Source organism: Ochlerotatus camptorhynchus, unplaced genomic scaffold (genome assembly GCF_037179485.1).
Source record: "Ochlerotatus camptorhynchus isolate MF236.1 unplaced genomic scaffold, CSIRO-AGI_Acam_v1.1 ptg000840l, whole genome shotgun sequence".
NCBI classification, from domain to species: domain Eukaryota; kingdom Metazoa; phylum Arthropoda; class Insecta; order Diptera; family Culicidae; genus Ochlerotatus; species Ochlerotatus camptorhynchus.
The window spans coordinates 371499-394819 of NW_027041300.1; the positions used below are offsets into that span (position 1 = coordinate 371499).

A 23321-nucleotide genomic window follows, 5' to 3' on the forward strand; every position below is an offset into this window, starting at 1 on the left:
CTCAGCATCATTTGTTTGTAAACTGATATATACACCCTGATTTTTTTTTCTTTCTTTTTTATGGCTTTCTCAGTCTAGGGTTATCTAAACGGTCAGTTTTGCATTGCCCTTTTGAGAAAGCCATGAATAAGAAATCTCCCCACATACCAGTCGAACAAACCTAATAAATACACCCTTAATTATTTCGATGTACGGCGGTGTAGCTACACCGCAAAACAGAAAACAACATAAGTTGAGAGTCGGTGCAATGTCCAGTAGGAACGTAATAGAGCCAAAGAAGAAGAAGCTAGCTTTTCACATGTTTCGCAGTGTCCTAGTTGCGATGGGTTGCCTTTTGTGAGGAGCTTTTCTGTTTGTAAACAAGCTTTCTGTGGAGCTCACGAGAGCGGGAGCTTTATGGTTTAATTTGTTCTCTTGATTTCTCTCTTTCTTTGTCCTTTGGAAAAACGGGTAAATGAGAAATTGAGAAAATGGAAAAAACAGTAATGCTAGCAATTGCATACGGGGATCCCCAGGTTCGGAATGTGGAAAAGCTCAGTCAGCCCTTGGTGGTGCGTTTAGTTTACATTCGAAACTGAAGCCAGCTGGTCCTCGCGTGTGTTGATCTCAGTAGGGATTTCTAACGGTACTTCGCGATTTTTTTCGACCGTGCTTTTTGTTGATACCTGCAGGAAGGAAGAGAATGGATTGTGTTTCGAAAACTTGCTGCTGTGGCCTGTGAGAAAAGAGGATTACATTCCCGAACGAGGAAAAGGCTTTGCAGAATCTTTGCTCGAGGACCGTGTTAAATGATCCTCTTTCAACCTAAAAACTGTCGATGGGTATTGTTGGATTTTTTTTTTCGGAAGAGCAAGAAGATGAGTGTAATGATTATTTCGCTTGACTGAAGTGCCATTCAAAAATCGGAGAAGCTTCAAGTACGGAGTACAGCGAATGATTTGCGTATGTCGGATGAAGGCGACTTGATTTACTGACAGGCACTGTGCCCCATATATTGGGTGGATGGAAAAGTGTTTAACCATCCTCCTTGTTTGAGCACAAAGCGGTGGATAGCTACACATTGCTGTCGCCTTTGTGTGAATGTTGCAACAATCAGTTTAGTCGCGAGTGACGTACAGGATTAAAGTGCTTTCGGGTTATTTTTATATTTCTTCAACAGAACGCCCAGGTCTGCAAGAAAAATATGTTCATACCGTCGATGTGATCGATACTCGAGGGCTGATATCGAAATCGCCTCCAGCAATCGTGTCTTGAATTTATAGCTATACAGCTCGGAAAACTCCGTCTGTTGTCTATAACGTGTGTGCCTAACCCCTAAGTAGTGAGCTCCTTGTCGATGATTGGAGAATGTTTATAGAATATTGATTCGGATAAATCGTTACCCGTAACCGAGAGCCGGGAGGGTTAGCCAGTTCCAAGTTAAGTGGTTTCAACAAGTCTGCCATACCAAAGCATCGATACGTTGCCGACAGGCATAAAGCGAAATAACCACGGCCACCCAACAACAGCCGAACCCCACCACCAGACCGCCAGGTAATATGCCAGAGGATAGTGCGGTCATGGTTGAAGGTAAGACCCGTCACCCATCTGTCCATACCTTATCCGATTGTGTGCAAGCTTCCGATGCTACCACCCCTTCCAACAACTGTAACCAACCATCCAAAAGATGATTGGTGAAAACAAGTGCACTATGAAAAATTTAATTAAACTCTTCCACTTCCACTACTACCTCAACGCCATACGACTAGCATATTCGTTCACTTGCTAGTTCCATTTTGTATTTTTTTATGCTCTGTTGATGCTGCACAGATTGATCTCCAGAGGGGATCCTTAATTTAAGTTTCACCTGTACACCCTAACCTTATGCCTACCCAAGATATACTAAACTCCCACGTGGCGCCGATTTTGGCGCATCTCTCTACAACCAACCACAGGGATTTTACACCAAACAACAAAACACTCACACACGTGCCAGCTAGTCGACTCAATTACATTTATTCCAGCCCAACAACGGACATGTGGTAAACAATTAAAACTTTTGTGTTTTGTGAGAGCTTATCGATTGCCGATCAGTGGTACCAATTAGTGGTAAAGTGCCTCGAGGGCTGTTCATCTCTATTGTTAGGGAATCCTGATATATATTACACCAATTATTGATGGTAATGGGTATTGGATTGTTGGCCTCCTGGCGCGTGAGAGCTGATGATTCACGTGAATAATAATTATTATACGAATCCAATTTATCATCCAAAGCATGACGTTGTCATATTATTATAGAGGGTGCATTTTTCCTGAGTTCAGTTGAATCCTAAAAAGAAACCTGAGGCTGGTTGGTACTGTTGGAGTTAATTCACACGACGCATGTTGAATACTGTTGCGTATGCTTCACAGATCGATAAGATACGTTTTAGTTGAATATTACAAGTCGTCATTACTAGTCATCCTACTCATAGCGTCGTGGGAAATAGTCGATGTCTCACATAATTTTGTATTCCCTTGGAAGAAATTGAATTCAATAAATTAAACAGTTGTTAAAAAGTAATATCTATGTCATGTTTTTTTTTGATAATTTCTGAACTAACCAGTCTACAGATTTTTTATAACCCCTTATGTGCGTGAGGAATTTTTCGATTTTGTACTGCATCGTGTTATTCAAATCAGAGCTGTTTACTTCCAATGCTGATGATCTGATCCTTGCCCAAGTAACACATAAAACATCTTTTGAAAAAGAATTAGAACGGATTGTTGTATAAATGTATTATAAGAGATGCAGAAAACATCCTACGTTATATATGAGGTTTAAAGATGTTTTCTTCATACTTCTTCGATTCAACATTTTCCAAAATAGTTTTCTTTTGCTTTTATCTTAAAATGTTATTTGAACGTGCATCTTACTGTTTTAATACCACTTTAAAACTTGTCGTATACAAAATCAATCCAGATTGACGTAAACATTGACGGTGCCATTGAGCCGGACTGTCTCTTCATGCCGTGATTGACAGTTTCTTATGAGGTATTCGGAGGTTTGTTATAAAGAAAGTTGAAAATACTTTTTTATGACATCTCATAAATTAATACAACTGAAAATGTGCAGGTTGTCTTATAAGAAGTTGAAAATACGTTTTAATAACATTCTGGCTATTAGATGTACGCTTTGCTACTAACAAAACGTCTTCATGACGGATCGAAGGCGTGTTGAACGAGAAAATAATTTTCATGCCATTGGCAAGAACATGATAGATACTTATAACAAACCTTTCATCAAGCGGTGTTGGTCTAGTTAGGTAGAAACAAGTCTACCACGCCAAGGACCAGTGATCGAATCCCATGCTCAAGATTTTTTTATTGTTTTTTTTTTGTCGCTGGTTTTTATGATGTTTCCAAAATACATGTTATAAGACCAGTATTTGGTTGTATAAGCTCCGCGTCTTGCGCTTTTTAGGTTGTATAAATGTATTAAATGATGTATATTAAAGTATTAGTGATTCTTTGCGTTAGTCATTACAAAGTATTTTCAACTTCTTTATGACAAGCCGTGTTGCTTGGGTGTAGCCCGTCAGTATTTTCTCAGTCATAACATTTATGTTCCAGATCTTGTCGTAGCTTGCCGTAAGGAAGACATTCTACGCCAGCTGGTGTTGGTCTCATCCGAATGGGCAACCAGTTCGTTGGTTGGTTTTAGCATTGCTTCCTTGTCTGTCTATGACTGCTCACTATAGATATTCGTCGATTCTCGGCGTCTGTATTTTCAAGAGTAAGTGCGTCGGACGAAACACTGTTTTACAACAGTTACCTGAGAGGAACCTGCACCTGAAGCTGGTTTCTCATCATGAGTGCCCAACCGTTTGAATTGGCTTGGTTTGTTCTCTGGTGCGGCATTGAACTGATCCTTGGAGGATTCCGTCGATACTTCGGATTTCAATAGCTAGGTCGATTTTCATCCCGGCACCGTTTGTCCGGTTGTCCTGTCACGGTCGCCATGTCCTGCTCATGTAGGTCGTGTTGGAGAAGGCGATGAGGTGGATGTCATCAAAATGACTTGACTCCACTGTTGATTGATACTGATTGAATGTTTATTCATAAACTCTCTAAATCGATGCTTACATACTGGTTATTACATAAAAGGGAAATAGACAGAGATCGCTAAAAGTGCCTGGTAACGCGTTTATGTATTTCGACGTTATTGAAGGCGATGTATAAGGTCATGTTGATTTTGGTTGACAAGCTAATGGAGTTTACCATGGACTTCTGGGTACTCTGCATGTCGAATACATGGAGCAAGACGGTTGGAGTGAAGCTGGTCAAGCCGTGGTTGATTTCGAGCGTCGAGCTGCAGTGGGTAAATCCGCTCGAAACACCAAAACATCAATGAGAAGAGAATCAGTAATATTATGCTGCCACAGCCCCGGTCACTAGTAGTGCTATTGGAGCAGTTGAAGGATATTTTCCAGTGCTGCATACAGAATCTGCTAAATCACTGTCCAAAAATCTTTTAGGTAGCTTAGTTTAAAATGAGTGGGGTGACTCCGGGGTAGTGGTTAGCATCCATACCTCTCACGCAAAAATCACAACTTCAAATCTCCCCCCGGATAAGTCACGAATGACCCAAAAGCGTTAAAGTGACTATAGTAAAAAAAAAATAGTTTAAAATGATCGAACCTCAGACATCTTCTACATCCTACAAAACCTGCAGTCACACATTAATAATGTTTTAAACTGTTATCTTTTTCAGCACCTCAGTCACCAAAGCATACTGAAACTTTTTTGTGTGAAGAGACCGCTGATTTTTCACGCGTTAATTTGGGAGTGCCATCCGGCTGGTTCGTCACTTAGGCGCTGAACACATACGGCGATTTTTACGACGATTTTTGATGGCCAAAAATATTCAATATGGGTTCTTTCCTACCTGTTCACACGGGCAACACATACTTAAGGGTTCTGTACACCACCGGAGGTGCAAAGGGCCAACGTGAAAGTCTTCCATCCTGGGCGGCTGCTCGCTTTTGCCTTGATCTGGGCCCAGGCCAGATTCCTATCGACTTGCTATATTTCCTTGTCGAGGATCCACCGCCATGAGCCCCATGTCTGCCTCTTCTGCGATGTCCTGCCGTATTCAAATCCAGCGCTTGCTGCAGAACAGGCGACAATTGGCGGCGACAAAACTATCCTTCAAAAAACAAATCGCTTGAGTCGCTCGTAAAATATTCACAACGAATATTTTGAAGCGACTATTTTTTATGCGGTGGTTGCGTTGGATTGCTGTTGTAGGGGTTTCACGGTTATCAAGTGTTAAAAGTGCAATTATTCGTTGCAAACGATGTAAATATTTACGTTATTTGACAAATCTCAAGTAATCAGTAGCATAGTGGGGTAAATCATACTTACATATTATTTACATACATACAACATACTTTTTAAGTAATTTGATGCTCCTGAATCCATATTTTGCTTTCAAAATAATGTATTAAAAAGTCTAATATTTTAGGGTGGTTCTAAAATTTGTATAATGTAAAGTTGAACATATCAATGACATATATTTCGTGGGCGTTGTCCTAATTAACCTGATACCCTTAAAAAAGGTATCTGAAAGACGTGACTTAAATTTTTGAACGGTTTAAGATCTTCAAAATAATTTCTAACCAACCTGATATTTTGAAAAAAATATCCATAGGGCTTTGTGGAAATTTTAGATCAACTGATGGTCAAGGTTGCAAATACTCATTTCAGCTAAAACAATGTTTTTTTTAATTATGAAATAATTAGATGCTATGATCATATTTTGAATAGGTAAGATACAAGAAGAGGTTGCAAAGAATGTGTTTGACATATTAAACCTGTTTATTTCACTTCATGAGAGTCACAATCAGCGATTTTTCTCACACTCACTCACTCACTCACTCACTCACTCAGCGATCCGAAAATCGCTGATTGTGACTCATAGAAAGCAAAATGTACAGGTTTTATGTTTCAAGCGCATACTGTGTAACCTCTTCTTCTTAGTTACAAGTAAAACATGTCATCATGCCATCTTTTGGTTTTATTATTCCGAAAAACATTATTTTAGCTGAAATGAGTATTTGCAACCTTGCTGATGGTCTTTGGGATATTTCCTGGTTGACCTGATATCTTGAGAGAATATCTGAGAAACGTGACTTGTATCACACATCGTACCTCCGATCACCAGGCTGTAGCGATGATTATCATCAAATACATTATTTTTTAATTAATTACGGACTTTGAAGTCAATATTTATTGATTTATATAACGAGATGAACTATCCAATGAACTTAAATTCTCTCTAATAAAGCTTTAAAAAAAAAGTTCAATGAGAAAATTTTCGATACTAAAATGTCATTGGCCAAATACATCCGTATACCATACGTCCTTCGTTGTTTAATTGGCAATGCACACATATACTGAATGGGAACTCTGGGTTCCAATTCCACCAGTGCCCTTTTTCCACCGGTGCCCCTTTTCCACCGGTGGAAAAGGGACACAAACGTCACACAAACATCTCTTACCGATTATATGTGCTTACCTCTCAGTATCTTCTAACTTCAATTTATGGACAGTTCAATATCTTCATACCAATATCTGATTAATATGAAGTCTTGAAAAATTATCCAAAGGACTTTTTGGAGATCTTTGATCAACTAAAGGTCTTTGGATTAATTCCTGGTCAACCTGATATCTTTAAACAATATGTCAGAGACGTGACTTGAATTGTTGAACTGTTTAAGACCTTCCATCAGGTTCGCTAAAATTCCGACAAGTTTACAGATCTTCTGGCAAGTTCATAAAACTTACAACCAAGTTCACTTATCTTCTTACAATTTCACAAATCTACCTACAAGTTTAGAGAACTTCCGTCTCGTTCACTGAAATTTCGATATATTCATAGAACTTCCGAAAAGTTCACAGAACTCCAATACTACTAAGAATCTCTCTTTTCTTTTCCATTTTTTTTGTATTATTTTGTTTCAGCATCCCCTTCACCAATTCATAGAACTTTCGTGCAGTTCACAATACTTTAGAGAAATTCATAGATCTTCCCAATAAAGGGTGATACGGTCAAAATTTGGTCAAGGGAAAACGCGTGTAAATCGGTGAAATCGTTTATTTAAAAAATCAAATTAAATTTCATTTTCAAGTTCAATTAGTACAAAATTCAGGAAAAATATTCAGTTAGGCTTCCGCTTTTCCAAATCCGAATTGCCGGGCCTTACGCTTGACCCCTGCCATCAGATTTTGTACAGCCACCTTGTCCACCTTCTTCGCCGCAGAAAGCCAGTTTGCCTTGAACTGCTGCTCGCCCTTAGCAGTTTTTTGGTCTTCTTTAGGTTCCGCTTGACAATAGCCCAGTATTTCTCAATTGGGCGGAGCTCTGGCGTGTTGGGAGGGTTCTTGTCCTTGGGAACCACCTGCACGTTGTTGGCGGCGTACCACTCCATGGCCTTTTTACCGTAATGGCAAGATGCCAAATCCGGCCAAAACAGTACGGAACAACCGTGTTTCTTCAGGAAAGGCAGCAGACGTTTATTCAAACACTCTTTCACGTAAATTTCTTGGTTGACAGTCCCGGAAGCTATGAAAATGCTGCTTTTCAAGCCACAGGTACAGATGGCTTGCCAAACCAGATATTTCTTTGCGAACTTTGACAGTTTCATGTGCTTGAAAACATCTGCTACCTTTCCCCTTCCTTTTGCCGTATAAAACTCCTGTCCCGGAAGCTGCTTGTAGTCGGCTTTGACGTAGGTTTCGTCGTCCATTACCACGCAGTCAAACTTCGTCAGCATCGTCGTGTACAGCCTCCGGGATCGCGCTTTGGCCGTCGTATTTTGTTTATCATCGCGATTTGGAGTCACTACCTTCTTGTAAGTCGATAGTCCGGCTCGTTTTTTGGCTCGATGCACGGTTGTAGACGATACACCCAGCTTATTTGCGGCATCTCGGAGAGAGAGGTTAGGGTTTCGCTTGAAACTACCGGCAACTCTCTTTGTCGTCTCAGCGGCTTCCGGTTTTCGATTTCCCCTCGATCCAGACTTCCTGGCTGTCGACAAACGTTCCCCAAACACTTAAATTACATTTGTAACGGTTGATTTGGCAACTTTTAGCGATTTTGGCAACTTTGCGTGCGAGTAGCTCGGATTTTTGCGATGCGCGAGCAAAATTTTGATACGCTGCTCTTCTTGCTTGGACGGCATTTTGACAACTGAAGAGTGAATTCCAAAATCAAAATAGGAGCAACATTCTACACACACACACCTTCAAAATGAGGGGTGTTCAGGTTTTTTAAATGCAAAATTGAAAGAAATACGTCAAGTTGATATTGACCAAATTTTGACCGTATCACCCTTTAGTTCACTGACTTCCGGGCAGTCCATAAATCGTCCAAGCAGTTCATATAACTTTCTCGGAAGTTCATAGGCTTCCAAAATTCTCATATTAAAATGCGCCGGTGGTGTAGTGGTAAGCGTGATTTCCTATCACCCAAAGGGCCTGGATTTAATCCCAGTCGGGGCCGCTGGGATTTTCTGAGGCATAAAATCTCCGATCACCTTAGGAAGGGAAGTAAAGCTGTTAGTCCCTGGTCCATGAGTTGATGAGTTGTTAGGTAGAGTCCAGGTGTCGGTAGCATTGGTACTCAGTACGGAAAACAAGATCGACGGCAAACAAATCAAGTGAAAAAAAAAACTCTCATAGAACTGTCGAGATGTTCATTGAGCTTCCGAGCAGTTCATAGAGCTTCCGAAAATTGCATGGATCTTTCAACCAGTTCATAGGACTTCCGAGATGTTCGTTAAACTTCCGAGTAGTTTATATAACTTCCGAGCAGTTCATAGAACTTTCGAGATGTTGATAGAACTTACGAAATGTCATTAGAACTTCGACCAGTTCATAGAACTTCAGTGCAGTTCACAATACTTTCGAGAAATTCATAGAATTTTCGAGATGTTTGTAAAACACCCGAGACATTCATAGAACTTACGATCAGTTCACAGAACTTCTGTGCAGTTCACAGAACTTCCGAGATGTACATAGATCTTCCGAGATTCTCATAGTACTTCCGAGATTCTCATAGAAGTTGCGAGACCGAGATAATAATAGATTGTCCAACCAGTTCATAGAACCTCCGAGAAGTTTATATATAATTTTCTTAAATTGTCATAGATCTTACTAGATGTTCATGGAACTTTCTAGATGCTCATTATACTGATGCAAAATTTGACATTTTTGCTCCACAGTGCTCAAAAGGTCCCAAATCTGGTTCTGATTAGCCTCCAAAAATTTGAACTCATTTGGTAAGAAACTGACTTGGCACAAACCATTTGAAGTTTATATGGAACCTACTACATATGGGAAATCAAAAATGTTTGTTCATTGTTTTCTTGTCTTTTCCATATTGCACTGTTCACAAGTTCTATAAGTATTCTTATGGAAAATTTTCTCAGATACAAATTTGAAGAAAACAGTTTTTAAGCCAAACGTCAAATTAATTAGTTATTAATGGCTTTCTCAGTCTAGGGTAATTCAAACAGTTAGTTGTGCATTGCCCGACGTTTCGGCCGTTTATTGGCAATGCACAACTAACTGTTTGAATTACCCTAGACTGAGAAAGCCATAAAAACGAAATCTCCATGCAACCAGTCGAACAACCAAATCAATTAGTTATTAATTGTTTAAAAGATTGATCGAGCAGCTGTTTTGCTGGCAACATTGTATACTACAGTGTGACATAGTAGCCTTTTGTTCTTTACATTTGATCGAAAAGTGGTATTGAACAAAGTTGTAGATGAAAAAAAGTTAAAAAAAAAACACAGCTATCACTTTTTAAAGTAGAGTGATATGATGAATTGGTAGATAGATATGAACAAAAAAAATATTTTTCCCATAGTAAATTCCATATAAATTTCAAATGGTTTGTGCCAAGTCAGTTTCTTACCAAATGCGTTCACATTTTAGAAGGCTAATCAGGACCCGATTTTGAACAGCTTGAGCACTGTGGAGCAAAAATGTCAAATTTTGAATCAGTCTAATGATCATAGAACTTCTTCTTCTTCTTATTTGCATTTCAAGCTTATTGCTTAACTTAATGTTCTAAACGCACTTCCACAGTTATTAATTGAGAGTTTTCGATGCCAATACCAATGCATGAATTTGTATATTATGTGGCAATCACAATCATACTCTATGCCCAGGGAAGTCGAGAAAATTTCCAACCCGAAAGATTTCCTCAATCGGACCGGGAATCGAACTCGCCGCCTCCGGCTTGGTAATACCAACAATCAATACGAAACTAACGATTTCAAAATGGCTCACTACTTGACTAGCCTATTGGTCCCAAGTAAAGCAAACGATTAACGTACCCCATTATAGTCGAAATTCTAGTATGTACTACACAATGTTTGTTTTGATTCGCTATGAAAGTTTGACAGATAAAATGAGGGATTAGAGGATTTTCTTATGTTTCGAGGGGTGAATCGATTAGCTTGGGACCGAAGAGAGTACCAGAGCTGAGCCAAAAAGTTGAGCACGTTTCTTCGGGACCTTCTAGTCTTAGAGTTACCTCTTTGGTAATACCGTGCCTTTACTGACTAGGCTCTGAGGCTTCACAATTTTCGTAGAACTTACGAGAAATTAATAGAACTTCCGAGTAGTACGTACACTGAAAATATTTTTCCGTAATTCTATCAACCTCATTTCGTAAAAATGGGTTTCGTAGATAGAACAGCTTTATCGTTAATTATGAGAAACATTCGTATTGTATATTGTGAGGTACAATTCCAACATTACGTATAATTCGTACATTGCATGGACTGAATTTCGTAAATTATACATGAAGAAACAATAATTTCGTAATGATCGATGTTTACGTTTGCATTCTATTTTCATTCTCTGTCCTTATCCTGTCAGTATTGAGGAAAACTGTGTTTTGTTTGAAAAGGTTAGTAGGAAACCACAATAAAGCTCAATAATGGATCGAATTGAATCACCAGCAAGCGGATGAAGCACTGAACTACAGGGAAAGACACATTTTCGATGTCATCCGGTATGGGGATTGCCGCAAGCCGACGATGGAAATGGCTGATTATTAACTGCTGGAGAATCTGCACAATCTGTTCAAGGTGCTGGTGCCCATATTTTAAAAGTAAAAGATGCCTACTACGCATGGAAGCAGGCGGTACTGGGTCTTGGTGCAGGACGAGAGGGGCGACTCTATCTAAGATGCAAGAATTTTTTTGCTTTGCTGTTGTGAGATGCACTTGCGCTTAATAGATAGAAACACGATTGATTATGACTTTGATGATTTCCTTCAAAAAGGTCGAGAGCGATGCGAGTCGATGGGTTCAGATGTAAGAGATGAAAAAAGATTTTTCGTTGGTTGATTCGCTAGTGTGAGATATTTCGACCATTTAAAATCGAAATTTAGATGTGTCGCACCCCCCTCGGTGCAGAATGTGTGTCAGATTCGGAACCCGATGAACCACTAAATGAATTGAAAGCAAAGTTAAAACATAGTAAAGTATATGTAGATTTGTTAAATAAAAAAAAAAAAAAAAAAAACGTAATCAACCAGAACGATGATTTTATTTTCTGACGAAATATTCGTGTCTCTTCGTATTGTTTTTGTGCAATGTATGGATATTGTTTTTGAGGGTATACGAATGATTCATACTATTTGCAGTTCTTGGATTTTCTCACATATATATTTTTATATTATGAAGTATTCGTTCTCAATACGAAATAAAATTAGTACCGAATGTGGCAGTTTAAACGAAAGTAGCTTCTTACAAAGTACGGATTTAATTCGTTGCAGATAACAACGAATAGATTCGTAGAATAAATGATTGATTTCGTTGTATAAACTAAATTATATTTTCATTGTAGAGCTTCTGAACAGTTAATAGAACTTCCAACTCCGAGGCGTTCATAGAGCTTGCCAGATGTTTATAAAACTTCCGTCAAGTTCACCAAACCCCAAGGTGATTCGAAATATAACTTTTTTTCCGTTTCCGTTTTATTTGTTTCCTCCAAAGGTTTACCCTGTACCATAGACTCAACCCAATTTTGTTTCGCCTCATGTGAATACTACGGACACGCAACAATCACTTATAAAAGTTTGTCGTAAAAAAACGCTTGTACGTTCAGCTCTATAAATGTAGGGTGGACACAAACTTTTAATCCTAAATATCTCCATTCTAAGAAAGAATTGTGCACTGTGATTCGAATGTATTATGATCAGTCTTGTAAGCGGTCACCGCTATCAAATTACAGTACCAAACTAAAATGTCATACGGCACTGTCACCGAAGACCGTCATGAATGTATGTATTTTAGTTTTTCTCATAGCAAGAGCTGCTTATGTTGTGCTTGTGTGAATTATGAAAATAGCAAGCAACGATGTCCTAGTAATAACATTTTTGATCAGAAATTGTTTAATTTACACCAAATTGAGGAATTAGAACGAAATCACACATGTCATAATAGTTATTTGATAATTTTCTTTTTGCTCCAATGTTGTTCTACCGTTTGTGTTGTGTAAGGGAGACGACGGTAGAGCATGAGAGTACGTATACAAAAAGACTGTCGCCCACGACAACGAAACGAGTGAAGTAAAAAACCTAAACAGTTTCAACCCCTGATTATGATATTTAAGTTTCCATCATTTAAATACTACTCGTTCATTCCTTGATAGCGGGGGCACACATGTGTTCTCTCTAGCGTAGTTAGTCAAGACACTATTTACTACATGATTCACAATCATTGTTTATAATGTTTTTCAATTTGGTTATGACTGGTATATGCTGACAAAATTCCATAGAAAGAGCACCCCCTATGACGATCCGCTGGAGCTGTCAGTGGTTGCAATAAGATTTGATAGCCAAAATTGTCTCAAATGGGAAACCTGAATTGGGAAACCACACAGCTGAAGCTCGCATAATTCCATGAGCTCTTCTCTGTTCCAGCATAATTCTGCTGATATAGATCAAAATTGAACAACATTTACTGCAAAGGCTTTTGTTTATTCTTCAATGTCAAAAACGAAAATATACGTCTACTAGCATAACCGTAAATTTGCGTTTTTCCTTGCAAATACAATTCCCTTTCAGGTATTTACATATTTATTATTCCAACTAGCAATAAGCATTACGGGAAAAGAACGCAAAACCAAATAACAAACGGCATCGTCGACGACGGTATCCCAAGAGCAACACCGCTACGAGTAAATACCATGTATCAAAGAGGATTACGTTTCCGTGCAGAGATTTTCTCCGGTGGGGCGCGAAATCAACATCTCTCTCTCTCTCTTCCTCCCTACTTGGGGCTTGTTGATGGCTCACGTGCTCCTTTTCCAAAAGGAACCGAATGGAACGTTTTCCATCTCCGGTTGGTAGCGTGAAGCACGCTTTGGTAATAGTGTACAACGTAGAGATTGATAAAATCAAATGTCACCCACAAATCGGAAGCAAGGAGTTTTATGGTACTTCGGTAGAGGAAACTCCTGCCAGCTTCGCTCTGCTGGTGGATGTAAAACCACTCCTGTTGGGAATTGTTTCCAGCTGCGTGAAGTTGGGGCCGAGAAATTGCTACGCCATTGGTGGCGGGTTTCGTAGGCACCAAAATTGGGAAATTGAGAAGATTAATCGATATGGAAGGCGAAGGTAGGTGAAATAGGCACGATTAATAAGAGGAGCTCAGGTTCGCTTCGATACAGACGACAGGTAGCTTGTTCGAAACAAGATGGTTCACGCTTGGTTCTTTGTCCTTTAGAAATGGAACTGCTTGCCGGAAGAATAACCGATAAAAGATAGAAACTACTTGTGCTTTGAAACGATTATGACAGGAGTTCATAAATGTGTCACAAACGGAACTGTTGAGTTGAGATACGGGTCAATGATGACTACTGCTGACTCAGTGCAAACAAGAGTGGCTGTATGGGTAGATATGAGTGTGTGTGTATATAAAAGGTCGTACTCATTTAAACGGCCGTAATCATCAGCAATTATTTCTATATCGCCATCGGGCCACAGCCAGCAGTTTAATGTCTTCTCTCTGACCTGCGACACCGGAGGCACCCTTCCCAAATTGGCACAGAACGACCGCAAACTGTCGGTTTCTACGGTTTGCGATAATAAATTTCCACCATTAGTTTTGTGTGATTTTAATTAAACCCGAAATGATGTGAACTGCATTTGGTTTGCTCGCTGTATAGAGCGTAGTGCAGTTTTTTTGTGCATCCGGTATGCATTGATAGAAGTGCAGCAGTGCGCTAAACATGGAATGGTTTTTTTTTTGTTGATTTTGAACCTAATTCATTTGGCTTGCATACAATGCGGTTAGAATTAATGTTGCTGCCATAAATTCTGCATAGATAAATTGATGTTTCGAGGGTTGGTTTTATTTCAGTTTCAGGACAAATGGGAAACATTTTTAAATGGATTTTTAAACATATTAAGTGTTAATATTTTACTTATGAAAACACACATCGTCATATTTTGGAAACGGTCCCAAACTATGTTATTAATGTCCAAGTTATACATATTTAGTACAGAGGAGAACCAACCCTTAGCTAAAAGCCACTTAAATAGAGATGAAACAAATCAAGCTGAACATTGCATTAGGTCCTAAGTAACATTGATCGATTCTCTTCGTCGACTTTCTCTTTCGTTAATAACTTGATCACAGAACCGTTTCTTGATGGGTTTGTCATATTAGATGCTAGATAAAAGCTTCTTTTATCGATCTGTGTGCTGAAAATACCTGGGAATGTCTATACATGGTCGTGCGGATACAAAGAGACAGTCGACGAAGAGAATCTGTCAATGTTACTTAGGACCTTATGCAATGTTCAGCTTGAAATAACAAACATATTTAGTTAGAATCATCTCTTTTTTACATTTTTCACAAGTACTCGTGTTTAAAGCTGAATATTTTTATTTTAAAGAGAGTAGGGAAGGACGGGGGATGACGGCAAACCTCTAGATTATTGGAACAGTCATCTTTTGACAAAATTAAATAATGTAGAATTCTTTGTTGTAGTTTTATTATCGTTGTGAACATGAGTTAGCTTGTCAATAGGTGTAATGTTAAAATAAACAGCAAAAACAAGAATCGGAAGATCTGGAACATACGTAAAAAGGGCCTATTTATGAGATGCTGGTCATCTACGATGTTTCATTCTTTTGCAAAGCTATTCAGATTGTTAAGACCTTACTAAAAGAGAACGGGTTAGTATTGAATTATCTCACTAGATGCCGCTTGGGTACCTACAAGTAAATTTACTGTCCTGATTATCTTGGAAGTTACAGTTTTCGGCACATTAATTCCTCATTTTTACTCTACATGTCTATCCGTTCCGAAATTCATCAACTTCAAGTCACGAATTTCGGAACAAGTAAAATTCTCGTTTACGAAAGTACTTACCTTATCAATCAGGCTAAGGCTTTGTTGTCCTCTGCTGTCCGAAGAAGTCGTCTCCACTCTACTCGATCCATGGCCACAGTTCGCCAGCCTCGTAGTCTGCGAAGGGTCCGCAGGTCACCTTCTACTTGGTCGATCCACCTTGCCCGCTGCGCGCCTCTTCTTCTTGTTCCTGTTGGGTCGCTTTCTAGAACCATTTTCACTGGGTCGTCGTGCGGCATTCTTACGACGTGCCCAGCCCACCGTAGTCGCCCAATTTTTGCAATGTGGACGATGAATGGTTCTCCCAGCAGCTGGTGCAATTCGTGGTTCATTCGCCTCCCCACGTTCCGTCATCCATCTGCACTCCACCGTAGATGGTACGCAACACCTTCCGTTCGAAAACATCAAGGGCGCGTTGATCCTCCACGAGCATAGTCCAGGTCTCGTGGCCGTAGAGGATCACCGGTCTAATCAGCGTCTTGTAGACAGTCAACTTCGTGCGGCGGCGAATTTTATTCTACCGGAGCGTCCTCCGGAGTCCAAAGTAGGCACGATTCCCTGCCATAATGGGTCTTGTAATTTCTCTGCTGGTATCATTTTCGGCGGTTACCAGTGAGCCCAAATACACGAACTCATCGACCACCTCGATTTCGTCACCATGAATCTGAACTCGGGGTGGGAGGCTAACATTGTCTTCCCTAGAACCTCTTCCTTTCATGTATTTTGTCTTTGATGCGTTGATGACAAATCCAATCCGCCTAGCTTCAGCCTTCAGTCTAATGTACGTTTCCGCCATAGTCTCAAAGTTCCGTGCCATAATGTCAATGTCATCGGCGAAGCCAAGGAGCTAGATGAACTTCCTGAATATCGTGCCACTCGTGTCTATCCCAGCTCTTCTGATCACACCTTCTAACGCGATGTTGAACAGCAGACACGAAAGTCCATCACCTTGCCGTAACCCCCATTGAGATTCAAAGGGACTCGAGAGTGTCCCCGATACTCGAACAACGTACATCACTCGATCCATCGTCGCCTTGACCAGTCGCGTCAGTTTGTCCGGAAATCCGTACTCGTGCATAATTCGCCATAGCTGATCTCGATCGATTGTATCGTATGCGGATTTGAAATCGATGAACAAATGATGTGTGGGCACGTTGTATTCGCGACATTTCTGCAGAAATGGTAGCGCTAGCACCCATGAATCCCGCCTGGTATTACCCACGAACTCTCTTGCAAATGGTGACAGGCGGCGGCATATAATTTGGGAGAGTACCTTGTAGGCGGCGCTCAGCAGTGTGATCGCGCGGTAGTTGCAGCAATCCAACTTGTCGCCCTTTTTGTGGATTGGGCATACGACACCTTCCATCCACTCCTCCTGTAATATCTCCTCCTCCCAAATCTTGGCAATTACCCAGTGCAGCGCTCTAGCCAGTGCTTCACCACCGTATTTTAATAGCTCACTTGGTAGTTGATCTACACCAGTTGCTTTGTTGTTCTTCAGCCGACCGATCTCCTCCTCAATTTCCGGTAGCCTGTCGTCTTCTGCGCGTGCTCCAAGGTCTGTTGCCACCTTCGTTTTCTGCTGCTTCACCGTTGAGGTGCTCGTCATAGTACTACTTCCACCTCTCAATTACCTCACACTCGTTCGTGAGAAGGTTACCGTCCAAGTCCTTGCACATATCGGCTTGCGGCACGTAGCCTTTGCGCGAACTATTTAGCTTCTCCTAGAACTTCCGTGTGTCATTTACGCGGTACAGATTTTCCATCGTCTCGCGATCTCGGTCTTCCTGCTGACGCTTCTTCCTTCGGAAAACCGAGTTCTGTCTGTATCGCTCCACATTCAATTTCGTGCGGTGTTGCAGCATTCTCGCCCGTGCTGCATTCTTCTCCTCTACTAACAGTTTGTATTCGCCGTCAAACCAGTCATTTCTTCGGTCCGGGATTGCAGTACCTAGTGCCGCTGCAGTAGTACTACCTATGGCTGAACAGATGTCCCTCCAACCATCTTCAAGAGAAGCTGCGCCAAGCTGCTCTTCCGTGGGTAGTGCAACTTCCAGCTGCTGCGCGTAGTCCTGGGCAACTCCGGCGTCTCGTAGTTGCTCAATGTTGGGTCGCGGCGTTCGACTTCGACGTGTGTTATGCACCGTTGAGAGTTTTGAGCGCATGCATACTGCAACTACACGGGAAAAAAAGAGTTCCCATATTCGTGAACCACAGCCGTGAACCATAGTTCACGGTGTATATTTGAGAAAATTTTGTTCTGGATAACTGGCCGTGATTTTTAGTTCACGGTCCGTTCCCGTTTTCGGGAACGGATTTTTTTCCGAGTGGGTAGTGGTCCGAATCTCGATTAGAACGTGATCGATTTGGTTTTCTGTGTGTTGGTCAGGTGATCTCCACTTGGCTTTGTGGATATCCTTGCGGGGGAAAAAGGTACTTCGAACTACCATACCCCGAGAGGCTGCAAAGTTCACGCATCGGTTGCCGTTGTCGTTCGATACGGCATGCAGGCTGTTTGGCCCGATTGCCGGTCTATACATTGTCCTACCTGAGCGTTCATGTCGCCGATGACGATTTTGACGTCCCGTTGCGAACAGCCGTCGTACACCTGCTCCAGCTGCGCATAGAACGCTTCTTTCTCGTCGTCGGGTCTCCCTTCGTGTGGGCAGTGCACAGTGTTTACGAAAGTACACCATGAATAAAAATCAAAGGCAATCAAAGTCATAGAAACGTGAAATCTGTTTTGAAAACCATGATTTTCAGCTCTGGTAAACGTGATTTAAATTCATGAGGTGGACTATCTGCCACCAGAAGTCCAGGATTGCAATGTATGGTTGGTGCAGGGTTAATACGGTTATGTGCAGCGTGTTGTTTGGGAGGAAATTCCTGTGGACTGCCTTGACATGCACATCAGTGTACGGGGTGTATATATGGAATTAAAAAAGGAAATTACAAACTCCCTGCATTTCCTCCATAGGATTTTTCAATGGTCCAGCAATGTAGAGTGTGGCAGGCTAGTTCTAAAGGAAACGGCAATCAATCCGTTTTTATACATTTTCCACAGATCTGAACAGGTTTGTACCTCAAGTATTCACACACAAGAAATCCGGAAGATCATAGCCACTAAGGCACTATTTTAATGTTCCATTTTTACCATCAAAATATTCCTGGGCACCAAGAACGATGCAGAATTAAATTATTCATATGTCTCACGGCACAAATTTCTGCTCACAACACTCTTTTTGACGTTCTAATTTTTACCACCGATTGCTTAGTTTTTATTAAAAAGATGTATCGGAAGGGGAATACATTCTATACGAGTATTGACGGTGCGAAAGAGAGGATAACAATATGGTTGGAACGAAAGTGAGGATAGCAATCTTCGCACTTGAAATAGAGATTACGCAAGCACCGGTTAGAAACTAACGATTTAAAATTGGCTCACTACTTGAATAGTTGGTCCCAAGAAAATCGATTAACGTACCCCATTCTAGTCACATTTCACATTACGTTTCACATTTCACATTTCACATTACACTATGTTTGTTTTAATTCGCTATGAAAGTTTGACAGATAAAATTATTGGTTCGTGGATTTTCCTATGTTTCGAGGGGTGCATCGATTTGCTTGAGACCGAAGAGAGTACCAGAGCTGAACCAAAAAATTGAGCACGTTTCTTCGGGATCTTCTAGTCTTAGATTTACCTATATGATACAACGGTATTATAACGGTGTACTTTGTATGTCTGTACAAGGTCTAAGATGGAGGAGCATCGGATGAATTCCGGCCCCAAGGGGAATGACGTTAATAAAGACACAGTGGAAGAAGTTGAGGTGCTGAAAGAAAAGCTGATGGAGTTGGATGTGCAGTCCCCGGAGGCCGAGAAGAACACATGAAACAAAATTATGAATGATTTTGAACATTAATAACTCTGCTGCCCCTGGACCAATTTCAATAATGTTATCACCAATCAATCAATAATATTTCCACGCATCAAAAGCAATGCTTCCGATTGATAATTTTCAAGAAGAAAGTATTGAAAAAGTGGTAATGTCAAGCATTGTCCAATGTACAAATAAAAAGTATTAATTTTATCACTGTTTTCGTGAAATAATTGTTCTTCCCAAACCCAGTCGTCATAATCGAGTACCATTTGGTTGCACATCATTCTACTTTAATCTGAAAAGATATTAAAGAGCGCTGCTGTCTAGCCTCAACTCATTTTCGCTTCGGACGGCGAGGTGAGCAGCCAGCAGAACCAGCAGTAGGAAGGTGGTGGTAGGTTAGGTAGGCCACTCTTCTACCTAACAAGCAACAATGACTGGTCGTGGCAAAGGAGGTAAACGTCCTGGTTAAGGAGGTGCCAAGCGTCATCGCAAGGTACTTCGTGATTACCGCCATTCGTCGTCTGGTTCGCCGTGGCGGTGTCAAACGTATCTGCAGTCTGATCTACGAGGTGTGCTGAAGGTGTTCCTGGAAAATGAGACCCGTGATGCTGTCACCTACACTTAACACACCAAGCGTATGCGGCAGAGAGGCACTCTGTACGGTTTCGGAGCTTGGGTGGGCTTCGTGGTCGTGCGGTTAGCGGCGTCACCCGTCGTTCAGGCGTATTGTGAGTGCTACGAAGTAAGGGTTCGATTCCCGCTCCAGCCGGTGGAACTTTTCGCAACCCGGAAATTTCCCTACTGGTCTACTGAGGGTTGTGTGTTGTCCATTGTCTAGTGTTAAGTATTCAGTCTGTACAACCTCTGGTTGAAGACGGTGTCAATTGTCTTTTAGAAATCATCACCATCTTTGTAAACCAAACCAGGGGTGTGAGTGATTTTGATCCATTCTCTTCATCAACTTTCTCTTTTAAAAAATTCTAAATATTTGGTACGCCTACAATTCAAAAACGGAAAGAGTTAACATAATAGATGATCGATCAATTAAAAGAACTAAATGCTCTTCACATTTGTTCCGTCCACTAGCGGTCCTACGTCAAGCTTCCGTTCGTACCCCTAGGCATAGACCCTTCTACTTTTGTTTAGAGAAAGATCTTTCCAACGGTTTTTGAAACATTGAGTTTCATTATGTTCAGGATTTGAAAACCCCATCACAATTTTTTTTCTCACCTCACTCTACAAAATTTAATTTAGTATAATTAAATGGTAAAGGTCGCCCTTACAGCGCTTGTTTCATGAAAAAAGAAGTAATTATATGTCATAAAAATGACCTTTAGCACAGGACGTCGTGCGATCAACAGGTGCCATTGTAGCTATCTCAGCAGAAGCTGCCCATTTTATACCACATGTGAATAATTGAACCGCATCCGTGGTTCCTTCAATGTTCCACTAGTTTATGCAAATAGGCAATGCTCCTTCGGTATACACACACAAACACATATACACGACATCAGCCACACGTATTCGCCAGTATGAAATATCACCACAGCTTATCACCTAAACACAATCGCGCTTCATTTAAATTTTCCAACACGCGACGACCAATACGCAGTCAACAAGCGGTGTTGTGGAAGGGACTATTTTCCTGCTACCTCACATCCATTGCCACACACAAGGCACGTGTAGGAGAAAGCTTTTTCTCGGGTTATAAATATGCACGACCAGAACACCATTACCTTCCCATCTACCAACCCCTCTAGCGTCATCGGACGCGTCTTGTGACTTACACTGCCTGCTATATTTATGCTTGCACAATCCTTCTCCCTATCGCTGCCGGAGAAGGTCCTTCAACTTTCATAATTACTCACTTAGGTGAGTGGAACGGTTTTTACGTGTTTCGGCGCACTATACATTCACAATTTCGGTTTGGTATCGTTCGTGATATCAAGCTGCTACAGGTGATTTTTTTTCCTTTCTTTCTTGGTGCGACTTCGAAAGCACACAAGTGGAAGTGTTTATTTTTCATTAGCTCTAGTTTTGGGAACTTTCCGTTCTGGGGAATTTCACTTTTGTTCTATTAAAAACTTGAATGGATTGTGGCACTCGGGGCCATGTGTAGAAGTTTCACTAGAGTGAAGGATTTTAATTATTTATGAAATGTGATTTAAGTAGATTGGACATGAACTTCGAGGCGATGGATAATGATGATTGTTCATAATTTGGGACATCATGGATAAAACATCTGTTTTTTTTGGTGAAGAAGTTTCTTCTTCTTCGATCCTGTTGACGTTCATAGTGGAGGTGTTTTAAGCTTTCTTATAGTTTTAGACAACAATTTTGCAACATAATTTATCGGGCTGCTGCTTAATATAACAACTGCATATCTGGAAAATCTCAAGTTCTTGTGCAGTTCTGTGTCAACGATCTTGAAATATTTTAAAATCTTTCAATGATCTAGTCTAGTTGTCATGTTATTTTTCAAAACCAAACCAAACATTTTGAATAAATTATACGAGCTGCACACAAACATAGTTTCTAAAACGAACACTTTTAATTTTATGCATCAAACTCACATCTTCTTTTTTTTCTCCAAAGTCTAGTGCGTTCACAATATATGTAGTGGGATGGGACTTATATCTATCTGTGGATATAAATATTCTGAAATAATAAATTTGGGTCCGAATGCATGGTAATTTTTGAAAAGCTGACAAAAAAGTCGTTCTTTCAAATTAATGCTATATTGTATAGAAAAATCAAGGAACAGCCAATGTACAGACAGGTCAATAACTCCCAATTCAGTGTAACTGTATTTGCTTTGCGAATTTGCATTTGCTAGCTGCGATGATAGATTCTCTTTATCGATTATTTAATTAGCTCGAATAGATTAACGTTTCTCGGTGCATTTGAAGTTGTTATTGATAGCCTTTACAACCTTTAACTACACTGTATTGCAATAGTTTCGGAAAATTTGTTCACTTAACTGTGGCAATGCGAAGAGTTAATCGATATAGAGAACCGATCCTCGCAGTAAAGCCATTATGATTCTAAACGTGCAATGAATAGAAGTCTTGAACACATTTTTGCATCCATCTTCACCCATTTGTCAAATTCTGATATTTTTAATGTTTTTCCTGTTTTGAAGTAATATAAAAAAAAAAAAAACAATTAGTTTTCAGCTAAACGGGCATCGATGCGTCATGTGCAAGATCACCTCTTTATGAACTTTGACGAACGCACTTGAAATTGTAATCATGTTCAATCAATTGGAATAACAACTTTTAATTCTGTAGTAGTCGCTTGGCGGTAGTCTCTTAATACTTGCTGAATATTGAAAAAAATGTTCAAGATACTTCAGACCCAAGGATAGTGCAGGATCCAATTTTCATTAAATTTTTTATAGAAACATATCCCCTTCCTAATCCACTTTCACTCGGAGCCATTACTCACGGCTCACAGCTAACGTCACCGGAAAACACGATAAATCTTGCCTTTGGTCTAGAGAGAAAACGCATCATATAATTTTGACATTGTAATTGGCAAAAACTTTTATGATTTATAAGCTCTTTTACAACACACACATATACGCACCCAGCAAGTTCATACTAGTCTTTTCTCTTGAATCAGCTACTTATGTGCTAAAAGTTAGCTCTCTCGCTTCTTGCCCTTTAGCATCGATGTATTTTGCAAACTTGTTCTCAAGCGTCCCTTACATAGCTTATCCATCGGATTCGCACATTTTGAGGGGATATTATTTTCCGAAAATTGTAAAAGAAAATGTCTTTACGACCACAAGTGTCATTAAACTGTGTTGCGCCTTGTACTGGAGCGCTCATCCTACACTTTAAGAGCTTTTCAACAACGACGTGGTCAGGAAAACGCGATTCATCTTGACAGAGCTTCGGATGCTTTTAGTATTATTAGTTTCGCTTTTCGGGGAAAATGGATGAGCGATGGGCCGCAGAGTACTCCACACCCAGTGTATTTCGACTGCGAAGCAAATCTCGAGAGCTGAACGACTCTGTGGCCATGC

The 23321-nt window shown here is 40.4% G+C and overlaps 1 protein-coding gene across 4 annotated transcripts in view; it reads left to right on the forward strand.

Moving 5' to 3' along the window:
• Positions 1-23321, forward strand: part of LOC135715273 (band 7 protein AGAP004871) — a 609777-nt gene that overhangs the window by 171572 nt on the left and 414884 nt on the right. For 2 of the 4 annotated variants that reach the window (XM_065238609.1, XM_065238610.1), the window contains exon 1: positions 586-1569. The exons of the other annotated variants lie outside the window; for them this stretch is intronic. In XM_065238609.1, coding sequence (XP_065094681.1) covers positions 1539-1569 — 31 coding nt within the window. In that variant the 5' untranslated portion in view covers positions 586-1538. Of the gene's footprint in view, positions 1-585; positions 1570-23321 lie in introns of those variants that run through there. 4 annotated transcript variants of the gene reach the window in all.